This window comes from Aulostomus chinensis, chromosome 4 (genome assembly GCF_037954235.1).
Source record: "Aulostomus chinensis isolate RoL2024-O1b breed Wild chromosome 4, RoL_Achi_v1.0, whole genome shotgun sequence".
Taxonomy (NCBI): domain Eukaryota; kingdom Metazoa; phylum Chordata; class Actinopteri; order Syngnathiformes; family Aulostomidae; genus Aulostomus; species Aulostomus chinensis.
Window position 1 is genome coordinate 17769689 of NC_141323.1, and position 27871 is coordinate 17797559.

Below are 27871 nucleotides of genomic sequence, written 5' to 3' on the forward strand. Positions count from 1 at the left end.
ATTGTTCTTTACGAAGTATTTTTTTTTTAATGCAAAACATGAAAAGCAATTAAAACAGAGCGGATATATGATTAAGTTGGCTATATAAAGCAGACAAGTCACAAGCAGTGACATAAGCAAAGGGTAGCAAGACATTTACATAAATTGTATTGGACTGAAATTAAAGGTTAGTTTTCATTTTTGTTAATAAAAAAAAATAGAGCTAAGTTAGACCTATACAGTACATATTCAATGATGGAGGAAAAAGTGAATCCCTACTTCACAAAAATCATAACTACAATCAGTTTAAAATAAAAGTAGAAAAGCCGTGAGCTAACAGTTTGATGTCACATTAAAAAGCATGTGGTGAGTAGTTCCAATGGTAACTATTTCCACAATTACAGTGTTACATTGTTTTCCCCACGGACACTGCATTTATTTACAAAAGCGGATTTTCTCCACAGTCACAAGCAAATGATTCTTTTTTCTTATGAAACAAAAAGGTTTTCTTCTAGAAAATAGTTTTTGTCAACTTCCTCCACCCTGCACACCTTTAAGTGAGAACGATTATTAACGACAGGCAATTTCAAAATTAAGAGTTATATTTTTACATTACATTTCTCAAGATGTGACAGCTTAGGGTACTGATTACAGTGAGTTGCGTTGTCACATTATCCACCTTATCAGATGAAAAAAAACAGCATTGTTGTACAGGAAAATAATTGCTATAGGAGCAACGACCTGGTTTGATAAAAATCCAGCTGACACATTATTCGGGATGTTTTTAACAATTCAACCAATCATGATCATTGAATTGCTGCAAGGTAACAAAATCCCATGGTTGGACAGTCTTATATGGTAGCTTTTTGTTGTGGGACCATTCTAATTGTATAAAATCAGTGACCGGCATCGGCACGCACATCCATATTTATCTCAAGATGTTTCTTTGGTTAATAGTCGTCACTGCCTTCCTCCTCCTCTTCATATTCCTTCCTCTTGAGGGAGTGTTTCTTGTGTTTACCCCTGTGTCGCCTTTTAGCAGCGAATTCAGGGTTAGCTTCCCTCATATGCAGCTGCTCATGCTTCTTCAGAAGGCCGGGGACAGAGAAACCCTTCCCGCACGTGTCGCAGGTCCAGGGCTTCTTGCAAGTATGGGTCCTTTTGTGGACGTTCAGATGAGATGACAGCTTGTAGGTCTTCCCACACACATCGCAGCTGAAGGGGCGCTCATTGGTGTGTAACCTGATGTGAACCTTCAGATTACCAACTTGAGTGAAGCTCTTGTCACACAAAGAGCAACGGTAGGGTCTCTCTCTGGTGTGGATCCTTAGGTGGACCCTGAGGCAATACTTGCTTGAGAACTTCTTTTGGCAAACAGGGCACGGGATCTTCGCTTTGGGCACGTGGTCTTGCTGGTGCCTCTTCAGATCAGACAAATAGACGAAAGTCTTTCCGCACTGGGAGCAGAGATACTGACGGTCGCCAATGTGATAGCCCATGTGTCTCTTCAACAAGCTGGGGACGAGGAACCTCTTTCCACAACGCTCGCACATGTGAGGACGATCTCTGGTGTGCCAGCGCTCGTGGTTGGTCAGCTTGAAGGCTGTCGGGAAGCTTTTGTTGCAGTGCTTGCAGGGAAATGTCATCTGGCTCGTGTGACACTCCATGTGCCTTTTGAAGTAGGTGGACTGCGTGAACCCTTTGTTGCAGATGTCACAGTAGAAGGGCTTTTGACCACTGTGGGCGAGCATGTGCTTCGTCAAACTCTGCAGTTTGGCAAAACACTTGCCACACTGGCCACAAGCATAAGGACGCTCAGTGCTGTGGGTCTTCAGGTGGTTGTTTAGGAATGCCTGTGTACGGAAGCTTTTATTGCACGCTGTGCATACGAAAGGCTTCTCTCCAGTGTGAATACGCTCATGGTCCATGAGCTTGGACTGATATGGGAAGCTCTTATCACACACGCTGCATGTAAATCTGTCAGATGGAGGCCGGATTTGCTTCTTTCTTCGTATACTTGGCCTCATGTAATCCCCTGCGGTCAGCCTTGCTGGAGGAAGCGGTGGCAGGGCTGGGAGGGAAAGCGAGTTTGTGGCAATCTGGGACACCCACTGATGCAGTGTGACTCTCTGAGTCTTCTGGCCAAGTTTTGTTCCAGCACCACCAGCATTCTGTGAGGTGGAAGCAGACTTGACTGGCACTTGAACCACCCTGAAAGGAATTGATTTCAAGGGTGAGCCCTGTTGGTCTGCTTTTTCTGGTGGTGGCTCTTCCTCTTCCCCTTTGCTCTGTTCAGTCGTGGCAGGCGTCTCCAGAGGAGTGCTCTTCTGATTTTCCTTTGAAGCTCTTGTCATGACACTCTTCTCATTAGCAACGCTGCCATTGGTGCTATTATCAGCTTTCCCCTGTGACCTGTTGACGGTGGCAGCTGCACTGTCAGAGTCATCCGACATCCCTCCCAAGTCTTCATTCTCACAGACGGAGGCAGGGCTCGTTGCCTGGAGGCTAACCTCTAATGGCTTCTGTGATTCCGTTGGAGGAGGTGGAAGTGGAAGTGGAAGCGGAGGTGGAGGTGGAGGTGGTGGTGGTGGAGGCGCTGGTGGCGTTTCTACTGGCTTGGGCCAGAAGGCAAGAGAGGAGAGCACACAGTCGCCCACAGAAGACGAGATGGTTGCTGCACAATTTGAGAGGAGTTTTAGTTCATTTTCATTTCAACTGCAAGAATATCTTCAACAACCATAACTCACAGTGAATCCCTGGAGCAAGCCATGTAATACTATAAATAGCAGAAATTATACCTTTACCACTGAGGTATCCCTTGGACTGCTGGTGAAGAAGGAGGACCTTCAGGTCCCCAGCATCAGGGATGAAGCCCCCAAACGCTTCCAAGCCAGTGGGCTCTGATGACAGCATAGAACCGAGCTGGGATTGAGAGACAAGAAATGGAAAGTGAAGTTTGAAGTTTGCTGTGCATGTTTTCGAGTTTGGTCTTTTCCAGTATATCTCAGAATATCAGCAGCTCGAGAGCATACCTGGGACAGATTGGGAACAGGGAGAAGTTGCTCCAACTTGCACACCAGGCCTGCAGTCAGAGTCTGCAGCGCTGTGTCAAACTTTGGGCCGTACTGAAGAGGGAACACTTCCTGCAGAGAGATTAACAACACCGTGTCCTTCAGTCTGTGAAGGCTACTAACTCTGGTCAAGAGGAAAGATCTTTTGTATTTGTGTGTTGAACTGCTCTTCATATTACTCAAAATTAGCATGTGAAGAGACACCTTGAAGAAGCGCTTCCTCTCGGTGGGATTTTTCAGCAGATTCTGGACCAGCACCATGAAGTTAGTTTGAGATTTATCCACTTCTGGGTCCTTCTGTGTCACAGAGACAAACTCAGGTTTTATTTGGTTTTGTCTTCAACACTCAATATAGACAGATGACTTGTTTGGAAGAAAATATTTGCACACTTACCCCTAAAGACGCAGAGACCTTCAACTTATTTATGAGCGCTTGAATTGTGCGGGAATCTGGTGGGCCCTCTTTATGGAGTAAATCCAAAATGATCTAGAACAGGAGGACACGTCCATATAAAAACCCTTATGAACAAAGAATATAGTAGGTTTATTTGCTGTCGTACTCTTGGCTTATATAAACGTTCTTAAAAAAAAAAAATCAAACTTTTGCTGAAACAACAGGATAACACTTGGAAACAAAGAATTATGGACTACTGATACAACCAGTTCATAAGATTTCATAATTTCAGGCCTTTTTATATCAGCAGTTATTTCACATCAAGAGATATCAAAATGTATTCATATTTATATATATAAATAGATATATAGATGAATTAAAAACAAAAACAAACACTAACCCTTGCTCTCAATCCCAAGACGAGCTGAGCAGTCTGCTTGTAACTCATGAGCTCAGGAACCGTCTGCGTCACCATGGTGACAAACTCCTCCACCTTCCCATACTGCTTGACGTTTCTCTGCCGTATGACCTGCCATATGTACGAATACGTCAGCTGCAGTGGGGACGCCATCAAACGGAGGGAGGCCAGAGGAAGAGCTCCTCCTATCAGAAGAAACATACGTGCAGCAATCACATCCATGGGTTATGTTCTAGTGATATATAAACAAGTGGACTGTTGCATGTCATATTCTACTGAATCAGCTCCATGGTTAACAGGAAACACACACACACCTTTACATACACTCACATTGTAGTGAATAGGTTGGTTTTAACAGTGATTATACAACTGAATGCTGAAAAGAGACGGGGAATTTACTTCAAATCAAAGTTTTTCACCTACATTTTTATATGGTTGTTGTTTTTATTGCTCAGGAGAAAAGACATAGCACGAGAATTCTTTATGTACATACAAAGCTTAATTTTGGACAAGGCAATTAGGTATAGTTCCTAGTTGTTTCCAACTGTGATCATGGCTTATTGGAGACATTACAAACAGAAAACGTGTGTAAGGTCTCGTTACTGCAGCTCTAAAAAGGAAACCAGCAGCGAGGTCTGCAATGACCAATTCAGTACAATGTGAATGTATGTAAAGGTATGTGTGTGTGTGTGTGTGTGTGTTTCCAATTAACCGTCGAGCTGATGAATTCAGAAGCTGCTCCTGGGGGCGCTACAGACGCGCGCCCATCACGGTGGATGAGGTTCTTCAAACAGGTCCGAACTGTGCCCGTCTGCGCGTGCCCGAGCAGTCGTGAAGCGAATGAGCGCCAAACGGTTACCCATTAAGGAAGAAAGGCACTTGAAGCCGCTCGTGTGGTCAGCGTAATAGCTGAATGGTCCTGGTTGACGTTACACGATGTAGTGGTCGATCTGGACATTCGATGCCGAGAGATTGTTCAGTTTGATAAGCAGCACGCTCATCGCTCGCTCTTACTCGTTAGCTGACAATCAACTTCATATTCTCCCAGATAACCGAACCAGAACGAGCAACACACACGTCGGACTGCGATTTGTAGCTCACACTCAGTTTAAGGCAACAGTTTTATTGCACTGCATCTTATTTTTTGACCACAGTCCTCGGCGGCATCTGCTGTTAGCTTGCTAACGTTAGCTTAGCAACTTACCGACAGCCTCGGATCGTTTCTCCATTCTGGACGCACGGTGTGTCGCTAATTCATGAGTCAATAACCCGACGGCAGAGAAGCAATGGTAATGCTGCAGTTTCTCTCGTAATATAATATTTAAAACTATTAAACCGTCTATCTTTCGAACGTCAAGCCAGGAAGAATAATGGCGACCGCTAGTTAGCGGCTTTCCAAAACAAAAGTCCGAAAACTTCCGGCGGAACTTTGTTTATAAAATAAAAGCACTGATTTAAGACTCGTTATAGCAGTGGAGCAGAAAGAACCTCAGTATGGATCAAACTGTTTATGATGTCATTTTAAATTGAATGAATTGTGTCATGAATATTGTTAATTCAGTATGTCCACACAAGGTTTATAACCCCAAATCACTGTGTTTTGGTCAACATCAGGGAGATCTGTACTCCTAGATAATGTTAAAGAGTCATTTAAAAAAAAAAAAAAAGGATAAATCAAAATTAAAACCCTGTGCTCAATGCCGTGAGGTATACATTTTTGAAAGCGTCAGGAATGACAATAGAGATGTGTGCTTGTACATAGATTTTATAAACAAACAGCATGGATATCGAAACGAATAACTACATCAATACATATTCCCCTCTGTACACATTCATGTCACCCAATGCAGGCTTAATTTCCCTTGTCATCTTAGACCTTATTCTTATTTCTATGCTTTTATTTTGCCCTATTATTCATTGTTAGTTTTCATTATACTCCCTTTTCCTCTCATTTGAATAATGGATTCTCTTCTGACCAAGAACATATTTATCCTTTTTATTTGAATTATTTCAGGATGAATTATCCTTAATTGAATAAATAATATAATGCCCAACCACCCATGTCACATCCATGATTTTAAATTGACTAGATAAATTTGCTCAGGTAGAATTTTTTTTTTTTTTTTAAATAAAACCCAAAGAATGGGTTGATCAGTGGAAGTCATGGAGGCGATTTAAATGCAAAATAAATTAAAAAAAAAAAAGATGATGCCAAATCTTCCCAAAATACCGTAAATTCAAGAAAAAAAAAAGCTGGATGAAGAGTTGTGCAAATCATGACAAAAAAGGGGAAAACTGTATTGCGTGCAGTTGAAAAATACAACTATTTTAATATGCTCACAGTATGTTGTTCACCCCATGTATTCACAAATGGAATGAGTGCTATTTTAAAAAAAATAACACTGGAAATTTTCATGACATTTTGTAAATTGTTTGCAACAGAAATAAGTTAAAATATCTCAAATTAAATACAAATATACCATTTTGACAAAAAAAAAAGAAAAGAAAATGATAATCGTACAGATTGGTCACCAAAAAGACAACAAATACCACGGTAAAGTGTAGACTTTTTGTACATTTTAATGAAAGTGTGTGTCCGTGTTTCAGTGGAGTGGAATTAAATCATTCAAAATACAGAAAACTGTTATTGAAATACTAACCATCCTCCGAAGATGTGGCCACATAGCCTGCGGTCTGGAAAGATTCTTCGGCTGTTGATTCATAGGGATCTGTCGACATCAGTCGTGTTTGTAACTGGCATTTCCTCCAGCCTACGGCCAGTTCTTTTGTGGCGAGAACAAGCCCCCCTTATGCTCCTCACTGAGCTCATCCGTCCGTCCGTCCATCTATCTGGATTGCCCTCATCCCGTCTGTCCGATCTCTTGCTCCCTCCCTCGCTCTCGCTCCCTCTCTCTCTGACACATACAGTAGATGAGCGCTCACACTCAGGAGAGTCATGTTCTCATGACTGAACATGATTGACTCAGTGAATAAGACATTAAAAACTCCAACACACTCACTGCGGTTGAGCAGCAGCTATACATCACTGGGCAACAGCTATTAAACACAATGAAGGGATTGAAAGTGCCTCTGGCCGTGGCGATCTGCCATCTGGTCAGATCTCTGATACACAAAGTGGGACACTTGTTGAACTGCTGAGCGTGTTGTTTGCAACCAGCAGGTTTGTACTTTGTGATGGATGACAGATCATAATAATGTCAACAACAAGTTGAAGACTTGAGCAGCAGCTCAAAATGCAGCTTCCTCGGCCATCCTTTTCCTTCTCATGCATTCATTTACTTTAAGATATAGTAATAACCATTTATTTTGTTTGACTATAGGGTTAGGCTTCTTTGCAGACCCTCAGAATGTATGGACAGGAGTAGTCACCCGTTACTATGAAAGTCTCCAGGAGCCAAAGAGCCATCGAAACTGATGACAGAGCTTCCCATTTCAGAATATTATGAAGTCTTCTTGAAAAATGCGGAATCATTCCAGCGATTTTACAATTCGAGGCTCCAATGATGCAGCTCCAGACTGGCAGGAATGACGGTCTCAGTCTCCATCTTGGCACATAAGCCATTATTCAGAGAGCTCTCCCTCTAATTCCAAAAACAAAACAAAACAACAAAAACCCTCCTCTGGTTAGGTGTTAGAAGTGCCTGGGGAATATTATGAAACACCTGCCTTCACAACAGGTGAGCCCTCTCTCATAACAGGTCCGTGCACTCAGAGCGTCAGACCACACTCGTTCATCCAGCTGCCAACAACATGGAGAGTTCGTTGTTTCTCTCCTGTACAGATTTTTTTCCCCCCTCTCTTCTTTATTGATCACTCTTCATCCACTTTCATGTTCAGGGATCGCCTCCCCCTCTGGCTGAGCATCAGCGGCGTGGGCGAGTGTTTGAAGTGGGATGGAGATAGACACGGTTGGAATCGCTTCAGAAGGTGCTATTTGGACATTTTCAGTGCAGCACGCTGGTAAAAGCCTTCCAGACCTGACCTAAAGATAAAATGAAATAGAATACAATTAAACTGTGTTTTCTCTTGACAGTTTGTTCAGATGGACATACTAAATCTGTGGAGTGGACATCATTAGGTGAGGTAATAGAGGAGCCTGAAAGTACTACTGAATATTTGATGAGCAGTTATTAACTTAACAAGGATTTCCTTCCTGGAAGTGCTCACTAAAACAGGCCTATAACCCACAGAGACTCAGAGCAGAAGTCACCATTAAGGACAGTTTTATGGGGGGTTCTTAGGTTTCTCATTGTGTTAAAAACAACAGGGTACCACTATAAATTGGGGTATACATCAATGTAAATTTCTAAAATGGCAGAACATCAGATTCTGTGTAAGTGATGCTGAAATGACGAAGAGGGGGGAAAAATTGTGAGAGCAAGAGAACAAACTGTTACTGTGCCATTTAAATGTATTTTTTTGAGGCGGGTGCATAAATAAGTCAATTAGCTGTCTAAAGGGTTGTTGCAAATGTTTTCCAATACACAAAGCATAGCAGCGAAACGGCTTTTTAAAACGGCTGTGAAAGATTCCAAAACTATATCGTACAGAGATTTCAGCTCTAAACGGGCTACATTTTAATGCTAATATGCTAACACTGCCCCGCTATTATGTTAATCCTATAACTGCATTGTAACATTTGACACATTATGTATTAGCATTCAAATGGATCCATTTGAATGCTAATATGCTTAATATGACAGCGTGCTAATGTTTAGCAGCTATTTGGTTATGCTAGTTTAGCAAACATATCCCAATTAGCACGAAACACACAGGAAAGGTTCAGTGTGAGTAGTGGTAGATTAGCAATAGCAAGCCTTAAGCTAAAGTGTGGGACAAAGGTAAAGGTATTTAACAAAATAATAATGATACTTGTCAAATTCAATTGTTTACATTTTTCTATGACTGTTAATTCTCTTTATGTATCAGAATGCAACAAATTCAGTTTAATTTGAAGAGTATTTGGTTCACTTACTCACCAGCCACACGATAAGAACAACACATGCTGTGACTGGAATAAAAGTCAGAAGCAAGGGAGTTCTTTTGGAGCTGTATCCCCGACCTTCCTGCCCCCCTGGAAGAAGGAGACGTTATTGGTAAATTGTCTGACTCGAGTTACACTTTGGAAATCTGATCGCGGGCAAACCGATTCCATGGATCATTATCTGTCGAACCACAGGAAGCGCTGTTGGTGGGATCTGAGCTTCCAGTTTGTTTCTCATTTGAGATATCAAGTGGTAAAACTTGGGAGGCTTATAAAAAAAACGAGAAGCATAAAAAACTTGCTTTGAAGCGAATTTTGCTTTGTTTAATTTGATGTTTGATCCCTGTGTGTCCTTGTCCCTTGTCCACAACAATCGGATTAAAAATAAAGCCAAATATTGATGAACCTGGTGTTTGAGGTGAATTACGGCAGGGTGGCGGTTTGCACGAGAAGCCGGATGTTCCTTGAGCTGCAGTGTTTAAGACATCTTTGATGTAGTCGAAGTAAAGGCCAGACATCAAGCTCCCATCCTGGTAGTGACACTGGAAGACTTGCATCGCTGTTTCCTGGTGGTTAAAACAACAATTTATCTTTAAACAACCCAATTATGCACATAAAGATCCGGCGTGAGGAATTTCCAGACACGTTACAGTAACGAGAATACACACACGTGATTGAAGTGACAACCCTAAACGAGAACAAGCTGCGTTTGATTACGTACGAGCTCCTCGTGGTCAAAGGTGAAGCGTAAACTCTTCAGCATTGCAATGAAGACAATGATGTTTTCTTTGTTGGAGGAGATGGTGCCAAACATGTTGGCAAGCTTCCGAAGACTCTGCTCCAAAGGGTAGATGTTTAAAACCACCCAGCACGTGCCAGCCTGAAATAAAGGAAACACGTTTCCTTCAAAACTTATATTTCAAAGCGTTTGACCGTTTGTGCGTTCTTGTAATTCGAACGTACCACTTCTTTGGGTATGTAATGAAGAGGAATCTCATAATCCGAGGGGATATTCTGCTTCTAATGAGAAGAAGGTATTTAAAACATATTGTTGGCGGGTTCTAATTATTAACCCAATGTAAATGTGACACGTATCAGCATTGCTACACTCACCAATAACGACAGCTTGCTCACATCATCAGTTATCGGCGTCCCAAACTTTCCAGAGCAGAGATTCAAACTTGTGAACAGACTCAAGAAGAGACAAGGTGCTTTCAAGATCTGTGGGATGGAAAAAGGGCAAGTATAATATACTGCATTGCTGTAGTCAGTGTGTACATGTATATAAGTGATCTGATGGCCTACCTAAACATGCAGGCGAAGGTCAAATTCACCCGTACCAACAATACTAAAAATCAAAACTAGAGGCTGCTACCTCAGCCAAATTCATCGTTGTTTTTTAAAAATTTTGTTACATGGACCTGACACTGAATTCAATGGGTTGTTCTCTGACTCTCTGCTCCAGCAGCCTGATAGTCTTTACATGATTGTACTAACAAAAAAACATGACCTAATCACCTGGTTCAGGCAGACGGCCGCCAACTACAAGTCGAAGTTTATCTCTGTTTCAATTTATAGTCCTGCTCTTTTAGAAAAATTCCCTGAATATAACTTCTATTCCCTGAGTATATTGAATTGTATATTTGCCTTCATCACATGGAATATCTGAATGTATCATCAGTTACAGTGAATATATCTCCTTTGGCCAAATAAGAAATGGTTTAATTCACTCTTATTTCTTTTTTTTCTTTTTTTTTTGTCTAATCATTACATCCTCTAAAAATGCCATAATACCGCAGGCACAAAGTAATTGGGAACGTTTGCAACAGCTACTTTGAAGAGGAAAACCTTTTACTGTGAAACATAAAATGAGCTCTGATATGAGCTATCGTTAAGACTTCAAAGTCGTCAGCGTGGCAGCCAGGCTTTCAAAGGTTTCTCGTAAAATATATAAATATATCATTAGCTTTAGAAATGAACAGAAATTACACGTGGCCATGAGGATGGATATGAGCTGATCCAGCTAATCAAGCACGCTGAATGAAAGCGAAGTGCGTCCATGTGCGCTTTCAGTCGGAGCGGGTAAACCATCACCAGCCTATAAACGTGCTGGGATGTCACAGCATCATTTTTCAAATCCACATTTTGTTTATTTTTCACTCGTGTGAATATGCTTCTATTTGTTCAAAAATGAAATCCTGACACTTTCCCGTCCCATTGCACAAACGCCGAAATAATATCTGAAAAAAATGGGAAAATTTGAAATTCCGATATTCAGCCGAGTGGATCTTTAACAAGCACAACACGAGTGAGAATGCGGATCTGCCAAAAAACAATGTCTTGCCAACTATATTTGGCTTTACATAAATAAATGAGATTGCACTGAATATGACAGAATAATTTATCAATGTACATGCCAATGCTTTGCTTTGAAGCCAACATAATCTTATTTCAAATCTTATAATCCTATCATTATTATTAGTCATTATTTCACTTGCTACAAGCAACAATGTCCGATTGAGGTTTTTGTTTTTTTGATCTGTAGTGTCATTATTATTACTCATTTTTTCTTTTTTTAGAATTATTAATGAGAAACCAGGCGCATATATTTGCCAAGACTTGTTTTTTGTGTAGCTGCCTCACTATATTAATCAATACATTGTAGACCAGCTTTGCTGTGTAAAGAACAAACATGAATTCAGACTTACTTTCTTCCTCATATGGAGCAGGAATCCAAGATTGCTCAAATCCAACGCATGAAAGTCCGTGTTATCAGTCCAAAACCAGAGCTAACAGCATGTGGATGTGCGTGCGTGTGTGTGTGTGTGTGTGTGTGTGTGTATGTGTGTATGTGTGTAATGTCCAAGCCTGTAGTGAAACTTGAGGATGGGCCGGCAGTCTGCTTCCCTCCAGACAGACTGATCGAGTCTTTTGACGTGGCGGAGAGGCCGCCTACAGGCTGAGTCACAGTGTCACACACTGACGCTGTCTGAGACTTTTCCATAAACTCCCACGTACCAATTTGTTCATCAGTAGAAAGTGTCTGCTTGTTCTCTTGAAGGAATATTTCGCTTGGAATATGTCAAAGTTATTCCCCAAGCTGTTGTCTAGAAAGTGAAGCTGGGATGTTGGAAGTTTGGACCCCCAAACCTACGGTCATTTACATATTTAACCCTTTGTTTTTGTCATTTATTTACATGTAACATTCCAACATTTTATCCAAGATTCAGGATACAAAGTGTGTGTGTGTACATCTGGAGAAAGTGCTTGCATCATGATGAAAAGCCATTATCCCTTATTGATTTCCAATATCAAATCAATACGACTAAGGAGATGTTGCAGAAAAAGGATCGAGCATGCGGCAGAAACGAATCGAGCGGAGTCAAGTGGCACATGTGAACCTAATCATGAGAACTTTTTTTTGTAAACGTGGGTGCAAATACATTTCGATGTGATCTCGCAAACACGTAACGTGTTTTGTTTACATGTGTTTTGTTTACATGTGTTTTGTTTACATGTGTTTTGTTTACGAGTGTGTAGCAATCGGAGAAGCAGTACTTTGTCCACTGGAACTGGGAGGGAAAACATGACAGGCTGAGCTGAGTCAGGTCCTTTAAAGCAGGTCACATCTAAATATAACCCAGACTTGTGCTCAGGAACCCGCAAAACAAAAGCACGAGAGCTGTGAGCTCAAAGCGCTCGAGGGCACACACAGTCAGATCAACAGGTGAGACGGATTGATTTGACTAACATGACTTACATTTGAAGTGTCGTCTCACGTATGACGGATTTATACTAATAAAAACACGCGAGATGTCATTTCAAGCCTTGCATGCAGCGGAGAAAATTACGTGCAAGTCACATGTTATGTGTCACAAGGCAAATGCAACCTATTTTGTGCACGTTACTGTTTATGATAACAGAATATTAAAATAAGAGAAGCCCCGGGGAAACGCATTCATCTGTTTGTGTCTTTATTTAGAGATGGATGAGCAGGAAGACATAAATGAGGAACTCATCGAGTTTGCCATCCGAGAAAGCATTCAAGATTCCTACAATCTGTCGTGTTCTCTACAAATTAACGGGTATAAATAATTCATCTATATGTTGAAAATACTTCGCTTTGGATTTCGTATGGGTTAAAATTCATTTATTTGGAAAAAAAAAGAAGCAAAAGTCTTTAAGGATCGTATCAACTTTTTGGGAAATAGCGTGATATGCTGCCCTCTCCAGAGCCAGACTCGAGGATAGATTCCCTTCTCTCCTTTGTGCGTTGATTCAGGAGCTAAGAACTATTGACCGCTAGTTAGCTTAGCACAATGAATGGTAGTAAATGGTAAGTGTTAGCATAAATAAATCATTAGCTGATTCGATAGTATATTACGCACAACCCGTAAATTAAGGCAATGCCTTAGAGAGAAAAGTATTTTTGATGACTTTTGGCAGACGTCTGCTAAAACTGCTCACCGACTAGCGTGTAGCAGTCAGTTGCGCAGTTATGTTTACTTGAAATTTACTTAACTCAGGCCGCGCTTCTTTCACTTTTTACCTGTGAGGGTTTTCCAGGCAGTCTTTGTATCTCACTTCCATTTATTTTGTGTAGACAGTGTTGCCAAATCCGCTTAATGAGTTGGGTTTATTTGACTGGAAATCACTTACAAATTTGGACAGGTTTTTTGGGGGGGGGGGGGGGGGGGGGGGCGCGAGAGATTATAGTTGCTTATTTGGGCTGGCTCCTACTGCCTCCGGTCTCTCTCATTCATCTTATGAAGCTAAAATGCCTTAAAATGTCCTGCTGCAGGTTCTGTTCAAAACCACGTTTTGTCATATAAAAGGATTAAAGGTCTTTCCTATTTTTTTGAGTGAAATCTTTTCAATTGAAACTCTGCTCTCCTGTGGTTCATAGAAAGGAACACAGTAGTGATGACTTCATGAAGATAATGGCTTCCATTCAGAAAGGTAAGAGAAAAAGACCCATGAATTAACATTAAATCCTTAATTGTTTTTCTTGGAAGTGCTGGTGCGCACACACGCGTCTCTACTCGCATGAACTCACTGCTCTCTGTGTATATCTACAGTTGTGTGGGTACTTCCCTGTGCGCTTGGTTGTGTCTCCACAGGTGATGTGTCTGCTCTGCAGGGGCTGTCGGGTTGTGTGTCGGCCTTCAGAGAGACTGACATCAGGGGGTGGTTGCCTCTGCATGCTGCGGCTGTGCAGCCCCAGCGAGAGACCCTGCTTGAGGTCTTGCATGGTGAGATCTCGCCGCAACAGAAGGGGTGCCAAATCTCTGAAAAAAATAGATAAAAATCATTTCTGTTGATACGTGAAGACTGGAGAGACTATGTTATTCCAACATTTTGTACCTGTTGTGTGTGTGTGTGTGTGTGTGTGTGTGTAGCTGTGTTGACGTCCACAGATTTGACCCTGGAGGAGCAGACGGATGTCGGAGACACACCTCTGACTCTGGCAGCTGAGGCCGGCCGGGTGGAAAATGTTAGGTTACTGCTGCAGCATGGAGCTTCACCACACAACACCAACAACAGGAACGAGTCCCCTCTGCTCCTCGGTAAATCAGTGTTATTAAGTCATTAAGTAACGCTTCATTATAGCCTCGATTATAGTCAAGTAATAATGGTGGACAGGCAATGAAACAACATCAAAAGTTTAAATCTTCTGTTGCTGCTTATCGACTCTCCTTTAAAGAAGACTTTTTTTTTGGCCGATACTCAAAAGTATGAGTTTGTTGTGCAATTTTGTGTGTCAGTGCCAAATAATGGGTTACAAACTTTGCAGATCTTGCGTTGCTAGGTTATGTGCCATTTCCTGTTTTACCTGCAACCTGGGAGGTATTATTATAATACATATTTTTTTTGTGCAATATGAAAATGTTTTAGTTTCCCACTGATTGACCATGAAGCCGAGTCCATTTCCTGGTTTGCAATATTACGAAAACAAGTATTACTTTTTAGGAGGTGCGACATAGAGGTTACAGGCCTTCATTGTAGCAACCCATGCAGGTCAAACAATATTCTGCATAAATTTTGTCTCCGTCTGGTTTTTGTGACCATTTCGTGAACGTGTTTCAACCCTAAAACACATGATTGTTTTGAGAGAATAATGATAATAATTCCCTCCAAATGGTTCCGGCTGCCCTTGATGTCTTTTCAGCAACACATTCATCTGGAATTGTGTTGAATTTCAAACGTATCAGTGAGAAAAATCCTTTTTAAAGCGTGTTATGCATGTAAATTTGTGCTTTGTAGCAGTGAGGCAGAGTTCCTATGACATGGTGTTAGCTCTCATTATGGGTGGGGCCTTCGTGGAGCAGTTGTGTCTCACTAAATGGACGGCCACTCATGAAGCTGCAAAGGTGACCAGCACAACATCGAGTAAGAAATAGAACTTAGCCCAAACTTTTGAGATACATTCACTCCTTCATATTTCTGGTCTCAGGTGGGGTGTCCCGTTATCCTCATGCTGCTGCTTCGCCATGGAGCTAAAGTGAACGCGAGAGACGGTCATGGGGTGACACCTCTGGGAATTGCAGCTGAATACGGCAACACTGATGCGTTGGAAGTACTTGTACAGCATGGTAACACGCTTTAATGGCGTTACCACACATTCCTTCAGTGTCACTATGCCCAGTGATGTAGTGTCCCTCTGCTCCACTAGGTGGGGATGTGAACGCCAAGGCCAACAATGGAGACACAGTCCTATATGATGCTGCTGGATCTGGGAACCTGGATTGTATTGAACTGTTGCTGCAACACGGAGCCAACCCAAATGTAGCTAGCTACGCCTGCCAGCTGCCCATCCACAGGGCCGCCTACGAGGGACACATTCTGTGAGCTGAACTTCATGTTGTGACAACCCTCTAAACTGGATGAAGAAAAAAAAAAAGACAATATTCTCATACAATGAACTTAACAGTATCTGAAATTTAAAAGTCCCAGTACCGAAATAGACATTACTCAAGACAAATTAACATTCTTTCCCTCCTATCCTGCAGCCAGAGTGATTAAGCTGCAGACTGAAACATGACTCGCTTCACCTCACAGCGCTGCAGTGTTTTCAATTTGCAATTTCCACAAAGAGTTGTCTGTTTCTCACATTTGTCATTTCTGTCTCTGAATAACACAAAACCACAATCTCATGAACGTGTTTTCCCTGTCAACCATTTTCTTCTTCTAGCATGTTTGTCACAGTTTGTATACCTCACTCTGTTCGTGTGTGTGCGCGCGTGTGTGTGTGTGTGTGTGCGCGTGTGTGTGCTCTTGTTGTATAGAGCCTTGAGGACTCTCATCCCCCTCACCACCAAGAGAGCCATCCGTCTCTCAGGGCAGAGTCCCATCCACTCAGCAGCTGATGGTGGGCAGGTTGAGTGTCTGGACCTGCTTATCCAGAGAGGATACAATGTCAACGCTCTGCTGGAAACACACATCTCTGGTATCACACACATCTCAAAGGATGCAAACAGACCTGAATATGGAGGATGACTGCATTCATGTCATGAGACATTCGAAGACATCACTCGCTAAAGTCCTCCTGCTGCCAAAAAGATGTTTTTCTTCTTCTTCCTACAGTCGAACGTTGAAGCTTTCTTGTGCGGGGTTTGACAGAAAATCACATTTCTTGGTAAAAGTGATTTGAAGGAGCAGAGAAATAAGCGTTGTGGATGACATCACAAATATTTTGCGAGCTAATCCTGGTCCAAAATTTAGAGCACACAAGTATGATTTGAAAACCTTAAGCTTCCAAAGCACAAACCTGTTCACTTACCAAATGTTACTTGAAAGAATTGGAGGAGGACTTTGCTAAAATCCCAAATTAAGAAGAGCATCTGGTCCCCTCATCTCTACTTCAGTAGTTTTTTTTTTTTTTCTGAGTGGTTTAACACAAGCTTAGGAAACTTCAAAATTTTATTCTATTCATAAATCAAGCCAATAATTACCATTTGGGGGGGATTTCAAAGCCATTTATGAAATGTCTTAAAACGGCAGTTGCTAACAAATGACGAAATGAGACTACAGAAGTTGTTGCAGGTATTAAATGTCATCACACCAAAAACAGAACTGCAAAACCGAGTGCAAAGAAATGTGGGGAAGTTTCAGTCATGCGCCTTTATAATTTGTTCAGAGTATAACAGCTTTGCACTGATGCTTTCAAAATCGTACGAGTGAAGATCTTGCAACAAGAAAAAAGTGTAAATCTTTTGTTCGCCGCAGAGCTTGTTGAAGACGTCGATCGAAATACGATGTAAAAATCCGGTTAGCTTTTGGTTAAGGGAACTCATTGGGATGCTAACAGAAATAAATAATTCCTGTGGCACTTTTTTTTTAACAGAGAACTACGGAGACCTCAGGAAAACACCTCTTTACTTCACGGTTTCCAACGGGGACCTGACCTGTGCCGAGATGTTACTGGCAGCTGGAGCGAGAACTGACTTGGACCCACTGAGATGCATCCTGGTTGCCATTAGAGCTGAAAGGTGCAACGTGTGTCTGTATTCACTCTAAATATGATAAAGGTAAAGCAGGAGCTCCCTTGTTGTGTTGCGGCGACCTTTGACCTTTCTATCCAGGTATGAGCTGGTGCAACTGTTGCTGTCCTATGGAGCGGAGGTGAACTGTTACTTCAGAGTGATCAGTGACACCGTGTTCCCAACAGCCCTGCAGTACAGCCTGAGGGATCGCGCCATGCTGCGACTGCTGCTCAACAGTGGATATCAGGCTTACAAGTACTTTTAGCCCCTGTTACAGGACAAATGTGCTGACATACTGCATACGATCCGTCGGTGCTATGTTAAAGAAACAGGCCAGCTGTCAAATTCATTCATTGTCGACACTCAAAAACTGGGGAGGCAGGTCGCCATTTTTCTGTTGATTACACCAAGCAATCATAAATTGCAATCATAAATCAGGGTTAAAAATATTGAAAGCCAGGATACCCAAAATTATACATCATTTTCAAATGCTGCTTTTCTTCAAATGACCCGTCAGCCTGTAATTACAGCTAGCTTAGCTCACTGTCAGCAGCTGCAAGACCATACGGCACAAATTAGCTCCAGCAAAACCATATATCCGCGCAATTTGTAAAGTTTTTATACTGTTCAAGTATGTCCTGCTGTACTAAATAGCCTCTGGGCAGAATGCTACACTGTCACCATCACCTTTTTAGGTACAAAGTAGCATTTTGAGATGGGATGGACTGTGGCTTCACTTGCTTGCTCACCTTGATTAGCTGTTAGCTACACATCCTTTGAAAAACATCCATCCATCCATTTTAAGGGTCGGGGGGGGGGGGGCTGGAGCCTATCACAGCTGCCTTCGGGCGAGAGGCGGGGTTCACCCTGGACAGGTCACCAGTCCATCACAGGGCCAACACATAGAGACAGACAACCATTCACACTCACAGCCACACCTACGGTCAATTTAGAGTATCAATCAGCCTCGTCCCCTCTTGATGTCTTTGGACTGTGGGAGGAAGCTGGAGTACCAGAGAGAACCCACACAGGAACAGGGAGAACATGGAGACTCACACAGAAAGATCCTCTGCTGGAGCTCTGCAAAACAGTACACAGATTTCTTTGATATAGCAACAAAATAGTTATTTAATGTCTTGATAATTTAGTTTAATTAGTTTTGAATATCTTAATCTGAAATACTTATAAATGCAAGAGCTCCACCTCAGAAGTTGGATCAAACTTCTGGACTTATTCAAACACCAAAATTGACTGTTATATATTATTTTATATCTTGGCAGGTGTTTCCAATGTTGCCATGGTAATGGTGAAGAACTGGATAGCACCTGGATTGACCTCCATAATCAAGCGTACCGCATTTACCAGCAACCGAACGTCATCTCAGTAAGAGTCAACTTTGGCGGACACATCCTCAGCCAACCAATAAATCAACATTTTTAATCGAATCAAATCTCTGATTCTTTTCTTTGTTCAGTTCTGTGAGTTTGTATCAGTGTCATGGCTGGCTCATCTGGTGGGCAGTGTCGTGAGGATGCTCTTGGACTACGTGAGCCGCGTCAACATCTGTCCAAACCTCAAAATAATCCTGGAGAGGACGCCAGAGTGGGAGGACATTGCTGATATACTGAGTAAAACTGTGAAGCTATAGCTCAGTTAAAAACAAACAAACAAAAACAAGAGCAAAAAAAAAAAAAGAGGAGTAACTAAGGCTTACGTTTTGTGTCCCCAGGCAAGCCCCGGTCTCTGCAGCACTTGTGCCGGCTGGTAATCAGGGGTCACATGAGCCTGAGGATGCTGAATGATCCTGAGACCATGGCCGGTGTCCCCTTTCCTCCCAGACTAAAGAACTACCTGACCTACAGGGAGTACGACCTCTGTCCCACCGCCTGAAACACATTCTATTAATTCCCCTTGGTGTCCATGACAACAAGGTAGGGGCCATTTTGTTGCTTTTGTGTGGAACTACTGTTAGATATTAAATCCATCCTACTCAAACCTTGTGGAGAGAATTATTATGCGTGCTGCTGTGCTCTCTTTGTACCATACACTAAAAGTGCATTCTGTGATTTACCGACCGCCCTGAGAATACGACAAACCAGATGCTGAATAGAACAGATTGATACAACAAGTGTAGTACTCAGTGTGCAAAATATAAATGTGAAACACATGCAGGCGTCTTTATGTCAACTGTGTACGGTGGCTGAAGTCTGTTTTATTTCCTACCGTTTTTCTTTTTAGTTTTTTTTTTTTTCGAATGTATATTTCAATGAATATTGTCAATCCTTAATTGTTTCCGTCACCTTTATTTGGGATCTAAAAGCAATGAAGTATTTGTGACTTTTTCCAAAAACGCTGACTGATCCAAAACCTGTAAAATTAAGTAAAATCTATAAATCCATATTTTACATAACTATAACACCGAGTCTGATTTGTTATTACCTTCCATGCATTAACCCTACACTTTACAGTGTCATATAGATTATTACATATAGAATAAAGTGGATTATTGTTGTATTTATTGCTCTGAGTTTGAAAAATAAAAAGCAAGATATATCTTGTTCCTTCAAATCCATGTTGGGGATGGTGACAGGATTAATAAATGTCTATAGAATTAATATATGTACTAATAGATAGCCATAATATATTTACATTAATTCATAAGAAACAAATGTGAAGATATTCTTTGAAATTATATTTTTGAGCTGTACCAAAAGCATGAATTGTATATTTTATTTTTCAACCCTGATTTCACAGAAAACCGAACTCAATTTTTACACGAGAATAATGAGTATACGTATTTAAGAAATATGCCAAAGAACAGGAATATGTGATAAATATGTCAAAAATGTAAATATATTCAAATATGACAAAATATCCTTTGATTTGATGATAAAGGAAAACTCCTCCTCCTCAAACATTAACTGTACATTCGTTACCGAGAATCCAACATCTATCTTGAAGTTGCAAATCCTCCAGCACAACAGAAAATATCGAGAAATGAGATGTGATGAGCAGAACTGGAGCCATTTTCTTAAATAACAGATAGACTATCTCTGGTGGGCTCTCTGGTTCTATGTTCTGGGTTCTATGTTGGATCCAGTTGGTCTTTTTTGGCCATGAACAAAGCCACTCAGGCATTGCTGACAGACTGCTATGTTGACAGGCAACAGTCTCTGAGCTCAGATGCTTTTTGTAGCTCTGTCTCTCAGGGCAGTGCCTCCCAAAAAAGACGGTGCATCATGGGGCCCACGCTTGAGTACGTTCCCCTCTGATCCCTCTCTTAAGGCCTGAACAGCAGCTGGGGAGATTAGAGAGGCGAGGACACCATCACACACACACACGCACACACACACGCACACACATACACGCTCTCCTTCACAGCAGAACCACATCAGGCTGGACCCAGTATGTTCAAACCCTTTTCCCCACCAAGGACCAACTCAAGTGGATTCTGAATCTCCAGTGATCCCTTACATCTCTGGACCTCCTGTGAGCTGAGAGTGGATCTGGTCATTTGTTGGAATCTCTATTTTTCATTTTGGTGTCCACAAAAAGTCAATGCAACTTAATAAGTGATCTTTCTGGGGTAGCTCAACTGACTCTAACCGGTCTGCACTCATCATATTTTGGACCATGAGTTGTTTCGGGTACCGCCGAGAGCTGAGTAAGTATGAAGATGTTGACGAGGACGAGCTCTTGGCTTCCCTCAGCCCTGAAGAGCTGGCTGAGCTGGAGAAGGAGTTGGCGGACATTGATCCCGATGCCAACGTGCCTATTGGACTCAGACAGAGAGACCAGACGGACAAGACCCCAACTGGCACCTTCAGCAGGGAGGCCCTCATGAAATACTGGGAGAACGAGACACGGAAACTGCTGGAAGATGAAATATGTGGAGGGAGTCCCAAACCGGTCAGTTTACCTTGGGGTACTGGGATAAATGATCTCGCGTGAACAAACTTTATCTCAAACAATAAAGTTTCTTTACAACGGCGTTAATTAAACAGGTTTCTTTCATCTCATAAGTTTGGTTTATTTTCTTAAACTAACGGTATTTAAAAGGCAATTATAAGCACGGCTTTCCTCAGAATTCAGGAGAGATGATCCAAAAAAAAAAAAAAGTTGTTTAGAGCTCTGAAAAGATGGAAAAAAATATAAATACGAGTTTGTTTTTAATTGCCAAGTGTTACGTTGGTTTTAAAGAAATTTGTCTTTTAAAAAAACAATACTAACGAATTTTATGCAATGCAGGATGAAGGTGAAGAGGAGGATGAGAGCATGACAGAAAGAAATAGTGAGGATGAGGATGAAAAAGACAATGAAAACGAGAAAGAGCGTGAAACACAACCGGACGTAGATGAGGAGGAAGAGGATGAGGATGATGAGGATGAAGAAGAGGAAGAGGAGAGTGAGGAAGCCGTAACAGAAGAGGAGGAGGAAGAGGAGGAGGAAGAGGAGGAGGAGGAGGAGGAAGCAGAAGAAGAAGAAAAAACAAAAGCGGAACCCTTGAAGAATTCTGGGCCTGTAACGTCACAGCTGGAGGTCCCAAAGCTGCTCAGGCCACAGAGGGTGGAGCCTATGAGATTGACCCCTCCCCCTCCACCTGCTGACCCCAACATGACTGGAAACCCCACTATTGTTGACGAAGCTCTCCAACAAGTTCTCAATGACGACCCTGAACTCACAGAGGTTAATCTAAATAACATCGACGACATCAAACAGGTACGGGCCGAGTAACGTGACGGCCGCATGATCAGTAATAGTTTATTACGGCTCATTAGCACGAAGGCTAATTCAAGCCCTTGGCTCAGCAGCCAGCTGGACACAGGTGTGACTGATAAAATTAATTATGGCTGGGTTCTATTTAGTGTACCACAGCTGTTGTAAATACCAGGGAACTGACCCAGCTAAATATAACTGGGCTTTGACACACCTAACCTGCGTTTGTTTACCCTGAAATGACAAATGATAAAACAAACAAACGTTTTTTTTAATTAGTTTGATCTTCATAAGGGCTCATATCGTCCATCCTCACGTTAGGAATTCTTCACATCCTCAAGATATATTTCAATCATTTTAACATTATTTGCACTTTTTTATAAGCGAGGTTTGTTTATATAAATATTTGTCGATTCTGGGCTGAAATTATAAGAACGCGTTGTATTTTTCACTGAAATACTGATTTAAGAGGCAAATTAGAAATTGTTTTTTTTTAATCATCGCCAATTTACTTCGGTTTCATGGGGGATACTTTTTTCATTCAGTGCTTGAATAGAGGAAATATGATTTCAATACCTGCATTAATCACCTTCAATCACACATGGGTGAGATGTTTTTAGAAATAAAATCGGTGATGTCATGCCAATGTTTGAGAAGAAATGTGTATGCTAACATTTCACACACGTAAGTCCGCTTCGTAGGTGTGCTCCGACGCAAGCTCGTCCGATGAGTGAAATACGTGCATAAAAACGTACAGGTGGACGATGTGACAAATGGGAGGAAATATTGGGCCCCATTCATGAAATGTCTTGAAGCACAAATATGCTCTTACGTTCTATGGCCCTTTTTTAACCCCTTAGTTTTGCTCCTGGCGTCTATTGTGCACACCTCTTGAGACATTTAAGTCTCTGTGAGTAATGGATGTCAGGGCCGAAGAGTTCCAAATCGCTTCCTGTGTCTGACTCTGAACGGGGGACGAAAGCGCTCAAGAAAAAAGTGTACGCATAGGAATGGGGCCAGTTGTTGGGACGGAAGGGGAATTTATTCGCAAAAATCGATTCATCCAACAAAAAAAAAAAAGAAAAAAAGAAGGAATTTGTTGTGGGTTTTTAAGGCGTGGAAAAGTTTGGAGGGTGACAGACATGCAGTATCTTTTGATTGTACGCCAGCTTATTTTTAGAACCTGTCATCTCCCACATGGTTATGTAACGGAAGACGTTCAAATGAAGAGGCATGGTGCTCTAAATCAACACCATGAAGGGTGTTTTCTTGTTGTTGTTTTTTGGCCATTGAACTGTGGTTACATTCAATGGCAGTGAAGAGACTATATTTAAAGGATAAAATTCCATCTTCAGTAAAGTTGTCAAATCTTAATGCTAATACCCCCCCCCCCCCTTTTTTAGGAGACCCTCATCCGATTTGCCGAAGCTCTGCGGTCCAACACACACGTGCGGATCTTTAGTCTTGCGAACACTCACGCTGACGACCCCGTGGCTCTGGCTATCGCAAAGATGCTGCGGGAGAACACGTCCATCGTCAGTCTCAATATAGAGTCCAACTATGTGACTGGGAAAGGGGTGATGGCGCTAGTTCAAGCACTTCCGGGAAACAACACCCTCACCGAGCTCCGGTTCCACAATCAGAGACACATGTGTGGAGGGCAGGTTGGTTTCTGTCTTTGTTTTCTTTTTTGGTCTATATTTCATCTGTTCTTCTTAAACACCGTTTCCCTTCCTCAAACTGGAACCCCTCAGGTGGAGATGGAGATGGTGAAGATTCTGAGGGAAAATTACACCTTGATTAAGTTGGGTTACCAGTTTAACCTCCCCGGTCCCAGGATGAGCATGACAGGGATCCTCACCAGGAACCAGGACCGTCAGAGGCAGAAACGACTGCAGGAGCAGAGGCAGCTGCAGCAACAGGGGTTACTGGAAGGAGCCGTCAATCCCCGAACCACAGCACTGGTACAAATATGTCACAGAAGGAGATTGGACCGCATCACTGGCTGTAATTTTGAGCCTTAATTCTCCACGTGTGTTTTTCTCTAGAGAGGAACACCGATTTCATCACCTTACAACTCACCCAGAGCCTCTCCTTGGTCCTCACCCAAACTTCCCCGCAGCGACCTGGCTAAAAAACAGACTCCTCCTGCACCACCTCCCCCACCACCACCGCCACCGCCACCACCTCCTCCACCTCCTCCCCCACCGCCTTCTGCACCGATGCCTCCCACGTATCAAGAGAAGAGGAAGCCAACCAGGATGATTGCAGAGGTGATCAAAGCCCACGAGGCGGGCAGCAAGAAGGCAACGAAGATGAAAGGGAAGAAAGGGAAGAAGGGGAAGTCGGGGAAGGACGAGACAACCTGCATCTTGAAGGAGCTGAAGAACGCTTTGAGGCCTGTGATGGTAGAGAGGAAAGGGGAGGAGGGCAGCAGGCCTTCCACGCCGATGAGGTCAGCTCACGACCAGCTGATGGAGTCCATCCGCAACAGCAGCATCCGCAACCTGAGACAGGTGAATGGAGACGTTGCTCTCCGGTTTGAACCGGAGAGCAACGTCAGGAAAGAAGACCACCCTTTGTTTAAGCACTATTTAGCAATCAAGCGACGTACTTGTGATTTTTGCAGGCGAACTGAGCGGGGAGGTTTAAATTTAGACAAGGATGACACAGAGCCAGTTGTGTCTGAGTCATCTCTGTGGCTGACATGGCATGTTCTGTTTCTACACGGTGGCTGGCGTCCAAATGACTGCACACCACTAGCCAGCAATGTGGCATGAACACAATGCTTCGACCACAAGAGAGAAGCAACACAAAAGCCAACACAGTCACCTCAGAAAGGACAAGATAAACCGACATGGAAACAAAGAAAAGAACCTCGTTTGGTTTTTTTCCCCATTAATTTTCAATGCGAATGCTTAAAAAGGGTCAAAATATTTGCGAATGAGCCTTGAACCTGTTCCCTGTCGGTGGGAAAGGCTTTACAGAGACCGCTAGTTAGTGAGCGCATAGAAGTATTAGCATACCACTGCCCAAAGCAACCAAAATCAAGCTCAGGATCTTTGTCCAGAGGCAATCCTTCTCATCCTCTCCGACAAAATTTGCCATGATTAGTAGGAGCAGTTGCTGTTGTAGTCGTCAACTAAGTTTTGTTTTGTTGACTTCAGTTACAACAGAGCTTTTTGAAGTGCTTCGGGAAATCACTTCGCCCAGTTGTTTTGAGAGGAAAGTAGTTCCTCAAATGGGTTTAATTCTAAAATTACAATATTTGGTCATTTTAAATCATTATTTGGAAAAAAAACAACAACAACAACCCCAAGCTATATAAATACGGTCAAAGGTCATTCAAGAAAAGAGATGACCTTTGAATTCCCATCCACTTCCGTTCATTGTGCTAAGCTAACTAGCTGCCAGCAGGTCTCAGCTCCCCGGGGCGCACACAGAGGAAGGGTGTCGTGTTCCTTCAAGACCTCTAGTACGACTTCTTCTTGTTTCATCATTTCAGTGGAAAATCAGCTCTGTCCTCAGATAGAGGAGTCTCTTAGCTGTGAAATTCCCCACACTTAGAGCTGGTATTTATAGAAACCCCTCAGCAGGGCCATGATAAAGACAGATAGGATATGTTAACAAAGCACACGCCGACCGCACAGCGCACAAACACCATCAAAGAAGCACATCACCAGCAGTTCACCAGTCCATGTCAAGAAATACCACATTTTGCAATCCTGTATGGATACCAAGTATCTGCTGATTTTCAAACCAAGACAGACAAAAATGAGTATACTAGTTTTAGACCATAGGGAGGCAACAGGAACATGAATCATCACTCGGTAAAGCTCAGGCACGCTGAAGAGCATCGCTAAACCTCACAGCAGCAGGGGACCACCTCCACTGCTGCCTCTGCTGCTAGCTGAGCTCCTTTTGGCTGAAGTTGGACTCGGAGCTATTATTGTTAACATTACCAACATTTCCTTCCTCTGCGGGGGAAACCAGCTAAAGTTTCTGTCCGTTTAGAAACTAGAGATCTGAGAATGAGGTTTAGAGTTGAGGACGATGAACGTGAATCCACTCAAAAGCTAAACTGTCATCAGACCAGATGTGTTGCAAGATTGCATTCAGGCAATGCGATAGTTAACCTGCTCGAAGCCTGCTCAACTGTGATTGGTTGACTATAAACAGACCCCAGGAAGTCCCAAAATCTTCTTACTTGCCTACAAGTTGCATTTATACAATGTTGCAGGCCACCCTGGAAGTCAGCGCCGCCACGGGTCGCCTCGAACTCAAACCGACGGATTTTTTTTTACTCCGGATTTTGGATGGTCGCAACAAAATAAACTCGTGGGAAAGAAATATTTAAGACACTTAAGGTTATGATGAACATCAATTGTATGACTTTTAAAGCATAAATGCAGTGACTACAAATAAAGAAAGCTAATGTTGGGCAACTTCTGTCATGCAAATGTCTTTACTGTCACTGTTTTCAGAAAAAATTAATGTTCAAATGCAACTCAGAGATGTAAATAAAATTGATAACATTGTTCTTTTTGCAGGTGGAACTCCCACATCATCTCCGATAATGGAATGGAAATAAGAGGTCTATTTGTTGCCATGGAAATGGAAATAGTGATGGAGAGGCCAAGGATGGTGAAAGCACAAGGTGACGAAAACCTGCTGGAATTACTGGAAATTTGCACTGCTATAATAGATTTACATTTGAATAACGCTTTAGATTTTTTTTTTTTTATACATAATTGATCATCGTCTGTATTCTGATTTTGAAATTAAAAAATGGAGTCGGAGCTGTTTACCGATACATTTCTCAACCCACTGTTTTCTTGTAAACTTGTAAATATCGTGTGTTTTTTTGTTGTTGTTGCTTGAATTATATGTTAATTTCTAAACGTAGTCGTTGTCCTGCCCGTTAAAGTATGTAGATTGTTGGGTTGTGTTTTTTTTTTTTTTGTTCTTGTCCATTTAAAAGCCAAGGATAAAGCTGCTATGCAGAACCACACTCAGTGTCGCCAGTGTTCTATTTTTTTATTTTTTTAATCAGTGAGTCATCAACTTTTTGTGATGCATATTCCCACACCACCACATTCACACCCCGCCGACTGATCAGAGCGATTCCCAACGCGTGACGGCAAAGAAAAGTTATTAATGGAGCCACAGACAGGATGTGTTACAGCGTCATCGACCGCAGGACAACAAGACTTGTCTCGATCCGTCATTTTAATCATTTTGGCTGCGAGTTGTAACTTGTTCCCTCAATTAAGTTTTTTTTGGGGGGGGGGGGGGGCCTTGAGATGTAACTTTTTCCTTTATTTTAGTCAATATTTGGCAACAAAATGTAATTTAATCCCCCAAATTAAATTCTGGTCATGATATAAAACTCGTTCCCTCATTGCGATCAATTTTTTTGGCCTCCATATTAAACTTCTTCCCTCACTTTAAAACATTTTTGGACACTAGTAGTTATTTGTTCCCTAAATTTGATCAAATTTTAAGCATAAAATACACCTTGTTTAAAAAAACAAACAAACAATTATCTGCACGGGAACAAGACACATATTGTGGCCACAAGATTTTTTTCTTTTTCTTTTTTCTGTCTATGACCTCTCAAAGGCTCTGCAGATTTCAGGATGATATTTATTTGCTAATCCCAAAAAAAAAAAAAAGCAGAACAAAAAGATGCTGGAACATCTGGGACAGGTTACGCTTCGCAATAGTTTCCTGTAGAGAAGAAAGGTTGAAAGCACACAAACCACTGAGTAGAAGTAGAAGAGGATTTGTGGAAAATAAAAGGAT

General features: G+C 42.1%; 5 protein-coding genes across 6 annotated transcripts; 3 read left to right on the forward strand and 2 right to left on the reverse strand.

Annotated features, from left to right (window-relative positions):
- On the reverse strand, window positions 1-5275 carry LOC147262902 (uncharacterized). Its single transcript, XM_086202189.1, has 7 exons — window positions 5067-5275; window positions 3845-4047; window positions 3445-3537; window positions 3255-3347; window positions 3012-3122; window positions 2778-2901; window positions 1-2653 (listed from the first exon to the last, which is right to left on the reverse strand). The coding sequence occupies exons 1-7, from the start codon at window positions 5089-5091 to the stop codon at window positions 930-932; spliced, it is 2373 nt and encodes a 790-aa protein (XP_086058315.1). The 5' UTR covers window positions 5092-5275; the 3' UTR covers window positions 1-929.
- Window positions 5276-5382: 107 nt separating this feature from the next.
- LOC147262903 (uncharacterized) lies at window positions 5383-13543 on the reverse strand. Its single transcript, XM_086202192.1, has 7 exons — window positions 11576-13543; window positions 9981-10088; window positions 9831-9887; window positions 9589-9747; window positions 9274-9433; window positions 8863-8957; window positions 5383-7865 (listed from the first exon to the last, which is right to left on the reverse strand). Exons 1-7 carry the CDS (start codon window positions 11585-11587, stop codon window positions 7701-7703), a joined length of 756 nt encoding a protein of 251 aa, XP_086058318.1. The 5' UTR covers window positions 11588-13543; the 3' UTR covers window positions 5383-7700.
- On the forward strand, window positions 12536-15716 carry LOC147262904 (ankyrin repeat and SOCS box protein 3-like). Its single transcript, XM_086202516.1, has 8 exons — window positions 12536-12594; window positions 12850-12952; window positions 13774-13826; window positions 13988-14119; window positions 14267-14434; window positions 15132-15238; window positions 15322-15460; window positions 15541-15716. The coding sequence occupies exons 2-8, from the start codon at window positions 12852-12854 to the stop codon at window positions 15714-15716; spliced, it is 876 nt and encodes a 291-aa protein (XP_086058642.1). The 5' UTR covers window positions 12536-12594; window positions 12850-12851.
- LOC147262905 (ankyrin repeat and SOCS box protein 15-like) lies at window positions 15335-20058 on the forward strand. The gene is made up of 7 exons (XM_086202190.1): window positions 15335-15460; window positions 15541-16314; window positions 17212-17356; window positions 17450-17605; window positions 18631-18733; window positions 18825-18978; window positions 19080-20058. The coding sequence occupies exons 2-7, from the start codon at window positions 15906-15908 to the stop codon at window positions 19238-19240; spliced, it is 1128 nt and encodes a 375-aa protein (XP_086058316.1). The 5' UTR covers window positions 15335-15460; window positions 15541-15905; the 3' UTR covers window positions 19241-20058.
- A 576-nt stretch (window positions 20059-20634) lies between these two features.
- lmod2b (leiomodin 2 (cardiac) b) lies at window positions 20635-27355 on the forward strand. Of its 2 annotated transcripts, XM_086202472.1 has the most exons (7): window positions 20635-20839; window positions 20941-21259; window positions 21599-22069; window positions 23470-23730; window positions 23821-24030; window positions 24115-24582; window positions 26617-27355. In XM_086202472.1, exons 2-7 carry the CDS (start codon window positions 20984-20986, stop codon window positions 26641-26643), a joined length of 1713 nt encoding a protein of 570 aa, XP_086058598.1. In that variant the 5' UTR covers window positions 20635-20839; window positions 20941-20983; the 3' UTR covers window positions 26644-27355. The 2 variants fall into 2 exon arrangements, with proteins under 2 accessions (XP_086058598.1, XP_086058597.1); XM_086202471.1 differs by having other exon boundaries at window positions 20635-21259.
- Window positions 27356-27871: the final 516 nt, after the last annotated feature.